At 35.8% G+C, this 12,954-nt stretch overlaps 2 protein-coding genes across 2 annotated transcripts; one reads left to right on the plus strand and one right to left on the minus strand.

The window, feature by feature from the left end:
- Positions 1 to 1,688: 1,688 nt before the first annotated feature.
- Positions 1,689 to 7,974, plus strand: LOC149735853 (cytochrome P450 2U1-like). Its single transcript, XM_089878696.1, has 9 exons — positions 1,689 to 2,539; positions 3,371 to 3,516; positions 4,289 to 4,391; positions 4,607 to 4,710; positions 5,042 to 5,163; positions 5,420 to 5,535; positions 6,282 to 6,426; positions 6,761 to 6,924; positions 7,361 to 7,974. The coding sequence occupies exons 1-9, from the start codon at positions 2,273 to 2,275 to the stop codon at positions 7,676 to 7,678; spliced, it is 1,485 nt and encodes a 494-aa protein (XP_089734822.1). The 5' UTR covers positions 1,689 to 2,272; the 3' UTR covers positions 7,679 to 7,974.
- A 180-nt stretch (positions 7,975 to 8,154) lies between these two features.
- LOC149735854 (cytochrome P450 2U1-like) lies at positions 8,155 to 12,803 on the minus strand. The gene is made up of 9 exons (XM_089878695.1): positions 11,933 to 12,803; positions 11,565 to 11,710; positions 11,292 to 11,394; positions 10,970 to 11,079; positions 10,525 to 10,646; positions 10,036 to 10,151; positions 9,680 to 9,824; positions 9,244 to 9,404; positions 8,155 to 8,939 (listed from the first exon to the last, which is right to left on the minus strand). Exons 1-9 carry the CDS (start codon positions 12,194 to 12,196, stop codon positions 8,622 to 8,624), a joined length of 1,485 nt encoding a protein of 494 aa, XP_089734821.1. The 5' UTR covers positions 12,197 to 12,803; the 3' UTR covers positions 8,155 to 8,621.
- Between the last annotated feature and the right edge of the window lie 151 nt (positions 12,804 to 12,954).

Raw genomic sequence — 12,954 nt, forward strand, 5'->3', positions numbered from 1 at the left:
TAGAATCTCACATTTTCGACTTTGGCAAAAAATTGGATTCTTTTAGTTTTGATACAAACACATGATACCGGTATTATGCGTTGGGGTAGAATCCAACATTTTCAACTTTAAAAAAAAAAAAATTGTTTTTAAATTGTGGTACAAACGCATGATACTGATATCATGCATTGGGGGAGAATCTTACATTTTCAACATAGGCAAAAAATCGTTTTTTTTTAGTTTTGGTATAAACACATGATACCGGATTATGCGTTGGGGTAGAATTTCACATTTTCGACTTTCAAAAAAAAATCTGATTGTTTTAAGCTTTGGTACAAAAACACATGATACAGGTATCATATGATGGGGTAGAATCCTCCATTTTTTCTTTGACAAAAAATTAAGTTTCTGAGTTTTGGTACAAACACTCTGATAGTTTTGGTACAAACACATCATACGTTGGGGCAAAATATATTTTTAAAAAATATGCAAAATAATTTAAAAATTGGTCAAAACAGGGACAAAACACAGACAAAGCATAGACAAACATGGCTAAGAAACTTACAACTTATAAACACACAAAACATGGACAATATGTAGATAAAAAAAATTGGCCAACATATATAAAAAATGGACAAATCATGGCCAAAACTTACAAAACGTGGGCAAAACATGGCCAACATATATAAAAAATGGACAAATCATGGCCAAAACTTACAAAACGTGGGCAAAACATGGCCAACATATATAAAAAATGGACAAATCATGGCCAAAACTTACAAAACTTGGGCAAAACTTGGCCAACATATATAAAAAAATGGACGAATCATGGCCAAAACTTACAAAACGTGGGCAAAACATGGCCAACATATATAACAAAATGGACAAATCATGGCCAAAACTTACAAAAGGTGGGCAAAACATGGCCAACATATATAAAAAATGGACCAATCATGGCCAAAACTTACAAAAGGTGGGGAAAACATGGCCAACAGATATAAAAAAATGGACAAATCATGGCCAAAACTTACAAAACGTGGGCAAAACCTGGCCAACATATATAAAAAATGGACAAATCATGACCAAAATCTACAAAAGGTGGGCAAAACCTGGCCAACATATATAAAAAATGGACAAATCATGGCCAAAACTTACAAAACGTGGGCAAAACATGGCCAACATATATAAAAAATGGACAAATCATGGCCAAAACTTACAAAACGTGGGCAAAACATGGCCAACATATATAAAAAATGAACAAATCATGGCCAAAACTTACAAAACGTGGGCAAAACTTGGCCAACATATATAAAAAATGGACAAATCATGGCCAAAACTTACAAAAGGTGGGCAAAACATGGCCAACATATATAAAAATGGACAAATCATGGCCAAAACTTACAAAAGGTGGGCAAAACATGGCCAACATATATAAAAATTAGACGAATCATGGCCAAAACTTACAAAAGGTGGGCAAAACATGGCCAACATATAAAAAAATAGACGAATCATGGCCAAAACTTACAAAACGTGGGCAAAACATAGCCAAAATCCTTAGAAATGAAACGCCTTTAGTTACCGAGTTACGTGATATGAGCCAGTAAGCGTTGAGGCGTGAAGAAAATATAAAAGAAACATGAAGCGCGGCAGCGGATGGCGTCTTTCACAACATTATGACGTTTTCAGTGTTTGTATCACAGGCCGCGCTGTGTTTTAACCGTTACAAGAAGCGTGCAATCTCTTAACAAGCAGTATGTTCACGATACGAAGTTACTACAGGGTTGTGGTTTATTTAGATTTAGCAGCCAAAACATTTTATGTACTGTTTAGATAATATTTCACTGGTACGTTTTGCGCGTATAGTATGACGTTACCACAAGCATATAATTTAACCGCGAGCAGTCATGCAGCAATCGTGCGCGCTGTAAGATGATATTATATCGTGGGAGGTGGCGTTTACCATTAAGGGATTTGTTATTTTGAAAGGATTCATTGAATGGATACAGGTTAGGCTACAGTAACAACGAAATTTCGTGCTAGTTTGCCGTTTAAGCAACTGTATTTAATTCCGCAAATGTGACTCGTCTGGTCTATTTCTCATGTCGTATAGGACGATTCTCATAACGAAATACCATTCAGGATCAACCGCTAATAATTCGAATCAAACAGTATATCAATAAGAGGTTAAAGGTGTCGGTTTAGGAAAAGAATATTTCGGAATACAAATCATAGGACTTGATTTTTGTCGGTTCTGCATTTTCTAGCAAGTCGTGAATTGGGTATTTGTATCAGAATGATAGAAAAGTTTTTACCGGAATGGAGTAACACGGGTGCAGTTTTAGTGTTGGTATGCACATTGTTATTTTACTACTGGCACCAAAGACCCATTCATTTTCCGCCTGGACCAAGGGGTTTTCCTCTCATCGGGGTTTTACCCTACCTGGGAAAGTACCCGGAACGCACTATGCAAATTTGGAGTCGAAAATATGGTCCGGTAATGTCGGTACGGGTTGGTAGTGAAGACTGGGTGGTAATGGGGAATCAAGAATCCATTTACCAGGTGACTGAATGGGTGTATGGAACTTATTTAACCTCGCGTGGCGGGTGAATGGTAGAATGTAATTTGTTTTATCTTTGCCAGAGGGGCAACGACAGTCGTTATTTAACACGGGTGTTCTGTTTCATAAACCTCATGCCCGCTTACTAGTTTCCACGTATGTGACTTTTTAGGTCGTTATATTTTTATCAAAAGACTTTTTTCATTGTTTTATATTAAGAGCCTAACAATTTAGACAGACTATATAGCATTTGCTAACCATTTCGCCGCGGCACTGAACAAATTTGTAACTATATTGAGTGAAAGAACAGGAATACATTGAATATATATACTGGATACAGTCATTTGTCGTTATTATTAGTCAATATACAACTCATGGTGTGACTAACATTTAAACTATAAGTCCGTGCATAACATTTAGGCGACCAAAACTGGTAAAGGTGAGCTGTCTTTTGGTGTATGTATTGTAAACAGATCCGAAGCTACAAATATAAATCTTCGTGTTTAAACATGAGACAGGGGTAATGGCCTAGAACCGCGTGACTTACGTGGCTATTAGACCATTTTTATGTACTCAATATTATTTTTAGTATTTGTGGGTTAGGTTCTACAGCGTGGTACGGTGGGATACCTTTAGCACATATTATCTAAATATCCGGATCGTGTTTTAAACAATTAACAACGGTCTATGGGAGTCGTGAGGAAAGGGTTTTTATAATTATTTGAATGTTTTTGTTAACTACCAAATGGGACGCGAAAATTAAATAAAAACGTGTCCCATTTTGCTCCACACCCTACAATAGTACGTTTTTAATGAATGAAACGCCTTAACAGAGCTTTGTCAAAGGAGGCAATGTATTTTCTGGTCGTCCTTTTGTGAAAGTAGCAAACGAAGTTACTGAAAGTAAAGGACTGGCTATGATTGATTTTAACCCAACGTGGAAAACACAGAGAAAATTTGGTAACGTCACTCTCAGAGGGTAAGCTTGTACTATATAATATTGCTATGGTATACTAATGGTATACCACGATAGTTATTATATACGTTTATTTTTGTGTTGTATTTATCATTGTGATATAGTAGAGTGGGGGAAATTTGGACACCTTTTTATTGTGTTTTCTCGTCCCACTTGGTAGTAAACAAATATCACTCAAGAAATTATAAAAACCGTATCCTTACGACTTCCATAGACCGTTGTTATTTCCTTAAAATCATCAGGATATTTGGATATGATATGCTTAAGGTGTCCCACCCCCCCGTAGCATACATCAATACATCAAAAAATGTAAATATACATTTTGAAGAAAACATATGTTATGTGAGTTATAGGTAAATCATGGTAGTTATTAGGCACGAAACTTGGCTTAATAATAACATTCACTGAACGGTCATTCTTTTCTTGTACTTACATTTCTAGCGTCTTTTTTAATTAAGTTACATTTAACGTGCACATTCATAACGTTGTTTTATTTTTATTATTTCGTGATGTGGCGCGCATGAGAATAATTCACCCGAAATAAATGGATATTTCGTTATATTCAATATTAGTGCACGCAACCTCGATTTGAACCTATTTCGTGACAACAAAAACACTTAAACAATTAAAACAATTCAAAAAATATTCACCCACAAAATGATATACGTAGTAACTCATAGGCAGGCGTAAAGTGTATGAAACAGAACACCCGCGTTGTAAGGACTGTCGTTGCCCAGCCACACGAAAATAGACAAGTGTTATTCATTTTGTTCAGATTCGGGGTTGGTAAGAAAAGTTTAGAAGAACGAATTATTGAAGAGGTTGAAGCTGTTAAAATGAATATTCTTTCCAAAGAAGGGAAACCATTTGATATTACGGTATATTTTATGGTGTATTTATACTGTATCTAAACAGCATAATGTGTCGCGTTTAGCTTATTCTCGGCTTATCAAAGGCACGCGTGGTAAGGTGGTACAAAATACACACACCTTTCAATACCTAATATCACACGTTTACAAACGGTTAAACGCATAAATGTTACGATGCCCTACTTTATGTACGTGTGTATGAAGTTTTTTACCGCTTTTAACAGGATATTTTGAGCAATGCCATAATGAACGTTATCTGCAACATTACGGCTGGACAACGGTTTGAATACGACGATCAATTCTTTATACAAATTCGACGACATTTATGGTTAGCATTGCCGTTACATTTAAAGAATTACCCATTAATACATATTGTATAGTATATGATTACGCACATAGAGGTAACTCGTGAGCGGGCACCATGTGTGAAAAAAAAACTTTTGATGTGCATTGTAACGACTGTCGTTGCCCCGCCACGCGAGGATATATAAGACATATACATCTATTTATTTTTATCATTCATATTTAATTCATATTTCTATTTATCTAATCTTATAACGAATGATTTCAAAATTGTTTTACAGTTTGGTATGGTGTTCGCGTACCAGCTATGTCATAAAATAATGTGTATATATAAAACTAGCCGAATTCGTATATAGGTTTATGGATCCGGACCGAACCGCTGCGTTTTCTGCTATGGTGTTTGTCCCGTTACTGTGTCACATTTCACCTTACCGTAAAAAGTACGAGCAGATAAAGCAAGATACGAAAGAAATAATGGGTATATATACTATTCATTATAAGTATAGTACTGTGCGGTAAGATGAGACACCTTTAGCACATTACCCAAATATCCCGATCGGTTTTAAACAATTACCAACGGTATATGGAAGTTGTGAGAATATGGTTTTATCATTCTTTGAATGTTCTTTGTTTACCACCAAATGATACGATAAATAGAATGAAAAGTTGTCCCATCTTCCCCACCCTACTATAGTAGCTAAAAACATATCGATTATTTGGTTGTTATTATTCAGGCCTGTTTCAGCAACTGGTCGACCAGCATAGGAAAACCTTCGACAAAAATAATCTACGGGATTTCATCGACGCTTTTATTCTGGAGAATGAAAATGGGAATGACGAAGGTTTTACGGTAGTTTAAATTTTTTTATTATTTTTATTAGTGCAATTCGGATTCTAATCTATATAGGCGGTTTTCTACAGCGCGACGTGTCAAGAAGATACGTTGGTTGGGGTGGGGGGCAACGATATTTATTACGTGGTTGATCTGTATTTTGCATTTCCGGAAAGTTACAGTCGTTATTACACGGTTACATGGGTGTTCTGTTCCATACACCTCGTGCCCGCTTTACAGTTACCACGTATGTAACTTTGTAGGTTTCAATACGAGCGGTAGTTACTTAGCCACGGTGCTGGACAAATGCTCCTTGCGCCTGGATACTTCATTACGTTTATATAGTACTGCGAGATAAGATGGAACACCTGTAGGCTGTGGGGTATAATATCACTGATCGTGTTTTGAACAATTAACAATGGTCTATATTGGAGTCGTGAGGACACGGTTTTATAACTCTTTAAATGTTCTTTGTTTACTACCAATTGAGACGAGAAAATAGAATGAAAAGATGGCCCATTTCTCTCACCATACTATATATAGTAGGATGGGGAAGATGGGACACCTTTTCATTCTATTTTCTCGTCCCAATAGGCAGTAAACAAGAAATAAAATATTATAAAATCGTATCTTCACGATTCCCATAGACCGTTGTTAATTGTTTAAAACACGATCAGTACATTTGGATATTACGTGCTAACGGTGTCCCATCTTCCCCACCCTACTATATAGCCTAAAGAAACTAAAATTCACTTATCTTTAAGGACCGACAGCTTGTACATTACGTACGTGAACTCTTCAAAGCTGGTACTGAAACTTCTACGGGAACTCTTAGATGGGCGATGTTGTGTCTCATCCACTATCCTGGAGAACAGGAGAAAATGAGAAAGGAAATATTTGACGTCTTAGGTAAGTGTAGTTGCAGAACGTAGTTTTGTAGTTGCAGCTAAAAACAATAAAAAGTAGAATAAAATAATAATACTGCTTGAAAAAGAATGTATTAAAAAAGTGAAAATCGTAAACCCTAAATATACTTGACATAGCAAATATTGTGCATTAATAGATAAAAATATTACACTCTGTTTTTTAATATTTTTAGTAATATGTTCAGAGTGAATTAGCTAGATTAAATAAAAAAAAATTATTTAGCGAAGTATTTAATTTACGTATTCTAAAAATGATGCAACGTGTTTTTATCTTCAGCGTGTTTTAACCACTGACGACTTTATGTATTTGTTCACAGGCAATAGCACTTTTCCCAGCATGAGTGATCGTAACGCGATGCCATACACTTCCGCGTTCATACAAGAAGTGTTTCGGTTTCGAACGTTAGCTCCGTTAGGGGTTCCACACAAGACAACAGACACTGTCAACTTTGCTAACTATATTATTCCAAAAGGAACCACGGTAAATTATAAGCAACGACGGTTTGGTTCGTTTTTTTTACGAACAGGAATATTTAGACAGCGTTTTGTTTATAAGTTTTTCCCTTACATGGCGTGTTTTAACGACTTAAACGGTATGTTTTAACGATTATCGTTTTGCTAATTTCTACTCTTCCCCCCAAAAGGAGGAAATGTAAATAAGACAGGGCGTCGAAATATATCGAGTATGCACGTCTATCTTTAGAATTTTCCTGTAGTTGCAGCAGCCCACTTAGTTTATAAAATCAACTTATCAATAAAATTGTCTTAAAAATACATATTCACGGTTACAGTTAACATGTTTTATTATCGCAACCTATTTTTATAAAATCGATGCAACTTAAATAAAAGGAAACAACTTTTTTATCCCTATCTATAATATACCGATCAGTTGACTAACGCATTTCTTTTTCTCATAGATTTTATCAAACTTATGGGCAGTGCACAACGATCCTACTGTATGGAACAACCCACGTCAATTTAAACCTGAGCGCCACATTGACGATAAAGGAAAATATATTCAATCGAATCACGTAATACCTTTCTCGGTGGGTCCACGTCATTGCTTGGGAGAACAACTAGCTAGAATGGAAATTTTCATCTTTCTGGTTTCAATGGTTCAGAAGTTTGAGTTTCTTCCCGATCCGAACAAAACAGATCTTCCAGAATTGGATGATGGGGTTAATGGTGTAGCGTTTGTGCCTTATCCGTTTAAATTGGTCGCTAAAGAAATTTAGCGAAATTTCTTGTTCTTCAAATGGCATAGCAACGAAAAATCAAAATTTTTATCTTTTTGAAGTATTTTGTTTTTTGAAACTTAGGTGGTAGTTTTTACCACATTTGAGCATCTCTACACATTTACAAATTTTGGATTTTCGTTGGTATACCCCTTTAAGTCGCATATTTCTAAATGCAATACGTTCTATTCTATATAAGTGTTACTGTCTTTTTCTATTACCGTGTTTCGCTGTGAATCTAATAAATATATACAAGTCGCATGTTTTTAAATACAACACATTAGAATTCTGAAAGAGATCTTCTGGTTCGATTTGTGACAAATTTTGTTCTTAGCCAGACATGAAGTCTAATGTAATCCTTCCACTCTTAAACATGCTGTTGCTCGTTCTGCAGTTTGACTGGACTGGTGTCAAAAGTGCAAAACAACTTTGGGCAAAAGACGAGGAAAAAATGTTTTTTATCTTTCTATTTAGACCTAAACCACACAGCGGGCAAAATTTCTAAACACATTTATATGGTAAACACAAATATTTTGATTCATAACTTTATTGCAGAATTCGCAAAACTTTATACACTGCTATACTATAAGAACAAAATACTTAATTTTGATTTAAACATAACATATAGTAGGATGGGAAAATATGGGACACCTTTAACACGTAATATTCAAATACCCTGATCGTTTTTTAAACAATTAACAACGGTCTATGGAAGTCGTGAGAATACGGTTTTATAATTCTTTGAATCTTCTTTGTTTACTACCAAATACGACGAGGAAATATAATGAAAAAGTGTCCCATCTTTCCCCACCCTACTATACATTTTATTTATCTCTTTGAAAATAGTAACGAAGGTTAATTAAAAAAGAAGGAAATTAAAATCAAAACAACAGGAAGAAATTTAATCGTTTTTTTTTGCAAAAAGAAATCGTAAACATCATTATCAAATTACTTTAGCAACAATATCAAACATCTGGGGTACGAATGCTGGTCCATTTGAACCTTTTTCAATATCAGGTAACTCATTAGCATTTCGGTCGGGAAGAAACTCAAACTTTTGTACCATCGAAACTAGGTAAATAAACACTTCCATTCGAGCTAGTTGTTCTCCAACGCAGTGTCTAGGCCCCACGGAAAACGGGATGACGTGTTTCGATTGAACAAAATGCCCGCTTTCGTCCAGATGACGCTCAGGTTTAAACATGCTCGGTTCTTCCCATGTATTAGGATCGTTATGCACAGCCCATAGGTTAACAGAAACCTAAACAGAGAAAAAAATTGAAAATTTTGATTTCATTTAGTTTAATAGTTTCTTTTTTGTTTTTATATAGTGATGTGTGGAGAAAAAGATACCTCTAGCACACAGTATCCCATATTTCCTTTATCGCCCTTTAAACAATTACAACGCACTTTTAGAGTCACGAGAATACGGTTATACAATTCTGTGGTTATTCTTTTTTTACTATTGAATGTGACGAGAAGAAAAAAAAAAAAACAAAACAAAAGCGGCAAAATAAAGTTATTTAATGCTATAATAAGTCTACCTATAATACAGTTAGACTTACTATAGTTGACTTGGGTATTGTGTATTCTCCCAGCATTGCTTTCTCGTTTGTCTTATGGGTAAGACTCAACGGCAGTAATGTTCTGTATCTGTAAAGTTCTTGTATGAAAGCACATGTGTATGGCATGTCAACCTTGCAACTGTAACTAACTTTTCCGTCGCCTGCGAACAAAACATGAATGAATGAATGAATGAATGAATGAATCTAACTTATCGCATGGCGTGGCTTATTTATTGTCGCAAAGACAATCGTTATAACACGATGTTCTGTTTTAAACACATCGTGTTCGTATGCAACTTTGAGTTTTTTTATGTATAGCCGACAACTTAGATTAGACAATTCATAACCACATGATGGTTGGAGTGATTGCAGTTAAATATATTTCCTAAGAAAACGCTTATAATGACAACAGTACCCTTAACTATAAGATGCTTACCTATGACTTCATTTATTTCCTCTCTTAGTTTTGTTTGAGTTTGTGGATAATGCAGAAGAAACAGAAGAGCCCATCTTAACGTACTTGTTGTTGTTTCAGTTCCACCAAGAAACAGATCGTGTAGGTAATGGAGAAGCTGTGTGTCCTATAACGTATGTATTATAATTGTTGGAGCTTAAAACAAAGGCTGGGTAAGATGGTCTGTGTATTGATTGATTTTTTTCGTCTTATCATTAGAAACAAAAAAAACTATTTTTTCAGTTAAAAAAAAGCAAAAAACACACCAACTATTAAAATGGAAAACTGAATGGCAAATAAGTTTGTCATGGTATAACCTATAGAGTTTCACAGCTTACGTTAAATGAAGGCTTTTTGCTAAGTTCTTCCTCTTTCAAGAAAGCATCAATAAAGTCCCTTACGTCTTCTCGATCAAATGTCGCTTTATGTTCCTTCACATATTTCAGCAGCATTTCTAAATAAGATGGTTATAAGTTATGCAAGGTTACACTGTTTCATGTAGCAAAGACCGACAGCAAAACCTAATGTATATTCGCAGAATATGTGACTATAATCTAACATTATAGCAGCGTGTATGCCACAAGCTATAGAGTGTTGGAGTAAGATGAAATAAGTTTCATTATTTTTTATTGTTCCATTTAGTAGTAAACAAAGAATATTTACAGAATTATAAAACTGTATCAGCACGACTCTAAAAGAGCGTTGTTAGTTGTTATAAACAAGATTAAGAAATATGTTATTTACTGACCGTATCGAACCTGCCCCACAGCATTATATCATTAAAACACGTGTTGTATTCGACATATCTATATAAAAATATCACTTACCTCTTACTACCATCGCGTCGTTGACTCGCTGATTAGTGTTTTGTGCAAACGGTGGGAAATTGTCCAACACAGGAGCAAACACGGATGCGTTGGTGAGTGCTGTTGATTTTGGGTCGGTGAAACTGTGACATATAGTAGGGTGGGGTAAGATGGATAGGGCCTACCGATAGAACATATTATTTTATAATTTCATAGCCTGTTTTTTGAACAATTACCAACGCTTTTTTAGAGACGTGGAAATACGGTTAGAATATTCTGTAAAAATATTTTGCTACCTGATAGGACGAGAAAAGAGAATGAAAACATGGACCGTTCTATCCCTATCCCAACTTGGTATATGTAATAAAGATTTAAATATCCCAGTTTGAACAACTTAAAGCAACATTGGAACTTTACCCCAAGTTAGGCCTACTACATGATAATTGTTAAGATATGTAAAACTTACTCTCTCGTCATTTTGTGCACGATATCTTGAAAATCTTTATCATTGTAATCGAATCTTCTGCCAAGGATGACGCTGGATATGTTGTTGGAAACAGCATTCGATAAAATGGCCTACAAAAGAGATGTCTACAGTAAGAATCAGGAGTGACAGATATACATAAGACTAAAGATTGAGAATGTAATGAATGCAACTTATTTTTATAAAGGTGACGACAGTTGTTATAACGACAGTTGTTATAACACTGTTGTTGTTTTATACACCCCGTGCCCTACGCATTACCAAATACATATATACATATAGCCTATGTAACATTTGCGTTTACCAAAATATTGAAAGGTTTCCCTTCATGTTGACGGATAGCATCATTCAAGTAATGCACTTCTTCAACAATCTTATCTTCAATGTCTTTTTTACCGACACCAAAGCTGTGGAAAAAAAAAATTAACTGAAGACCGCCAAAACGTTTTGTTAAAAAAATAAAGTTTAATAATCGTCGGGGTATTTCAAAATTTGCATCAAAAGTTTCTTTTAAAAATAAGTCAGGGTAAAAAAGGCAGAGAACATTTTTAAGTTGTAGATTGCCAAAACTTCTCACCCTCGCAAAGTAACTGCCCCGAATTTGCGCTGTGCTTTCCAAGCGGGTCCATGATCTACGAATGCTAATCCACGACCTTGTGTTATTCGGTGCAGGGTGGGCACGTGTGGACGACCTGAAAACGTGTGACTTTGCTTCACAAGTGCCTGAAACAGAAAAACAGTTTTTCGCAGACAAAAACTAGGATGTATACGAAGCACTAATTCGTTAAAATACACTAAGAATATCGAATAAATGAATACAACTTATTGATCATCGCTCGGCGGGCAACGACAGTCGTTATAACTCAGGTGCCCTGTTCCGTGCACCCTTGCCCGCTTATGAGTTACATACTTCTGAAACTTTGTGGATAATAGCACAATATATACCTGGTGTATCGTATCTTGGTCGCCAAGAACCAACCAGTCTTGCCTCCCCATTCTCACAGACATAACTGGACCATATTTCTTGCTCCATTCATGCAAAGTCCTCTCTGGGTATCTTCCCAATAAAGGCAGAACCCCTAACAGCGGGATACCTCGCGGGCCCGGGGGCGAGTTTTTGGGCCTACGATACCAGTAAAACAGACAAACCAAAACCAACACTGTGGCCACGATAGGGAACTCAAAGAATATAAGGTAACTAGGTATCATTTTTATCTCCTTCGGTTCGACTTTTATACAATATCCACTTTTTCTATGTAGTTCCACTCACTGTTAATGGTAAAGTATATATATAATGTATCTACAAATCATTACCACTTATATAGCAACCAAAATGTAAGTTTTTTTCCTAAAACCGTTCCACGTGGCCAAAAATGATCAGGCCGTGAGACTAAAATGAGAATAGTGACGTAATAAGCGCGTCAAAACCGCCACCACCGCTACATATATTGTGACGTGACAAGACAACATTCGTTTAACTGACCGCGTGAGTAAATTATGTTATGACTCATAAGGGCAAAGTCCGGGTCGTTTTGAAAATTATGTGTTCTGTTCAGCTGATGCAATCTTGCAGGGGTTTAGCTATCACCCACAAAGTAACATACACGAACTCGTAAGCTGGATCGAGGTGTATGAAACAGAACGCCTGTGTTATAACGTCTGCTGCTGGCGTTTTCCGATAACGCGGGGATAAAGAAAGTTACATTCATTCAACATTAGTATAGTGTATTGGTATTAAGAAGTTAGCATAGAAATTTGATCAGCAGTAATATAATAACGAGTGGATACAACTTTTTTGTTGATATAACACGAACGTTTCGTTTCACTTCAGTATACTATGGTTTCACACACCTCGTGTTCCATCAGTTACCACATATACGTAAACTTATGGGTATTGGCTTTTAAAACATGGCTACTACCAGACTGATTGGTTTGATGTTTACGCTAGTAACTACAAAATGTGCCGT

The sequence above is a fragment of the Ciona robusta genome, chromosome 5 (genome assembly GCF_009617815.1).
Source record: "Ciona robusta chromosome 5, ASM961781v2".
In the NCBI taxonomy this organism is placed as follows: Eukaryota; Metazoa; Chordata; class Ascidiacea; order Phlebobranchia; family Cionidae; genus Ciona; species Ciona robusta.

Bases quoted from the DNA above. Each gene is read 5' to 3' on its own strand.
- LOC149735854 (XM_089878695.1), bottom strand. From the start codon at position 12,196: ATGATACCTAGTTACCTTATATTCTTTGAGTTCCCTATCGTGGCCACA. The intron at 10,647-10,969 runs GTAAGTTTTACA...TATATGTCACAG, and splicing joins GTGCACAAAATGACGAGAGA to TTTCACCGACCCAAAATCAA. The intron at 10,152-10,524 runs GTAAGTGATATT...CATCTTATTTAG, and splicing joins CGACGCGATGGTAGTAAGAG to AAATGCTGCTGAAATATGTG.
- LOC149735853 (XM_089878696.1), top strand. From the start codon at position 2,273: ATGATAGAAAAGTTTTTACCGGAATGGAGTAACACGGGTGCAGTTTTA. The intron at 4,711-5,041 runs GTTAGCATTGCC...ATTCGTATATAG, and splicing joins CAAATTCGACGACATTTATG to GTTTATGGATCCGGACCGAA. The intron at 6,427-6,760 runs GTAAGTGTAGTT...ATTTGTTCACAG, and splicing joins GGAAATATTTGACGTCTTAG to GCAATAGCACTTTTCCCAGC.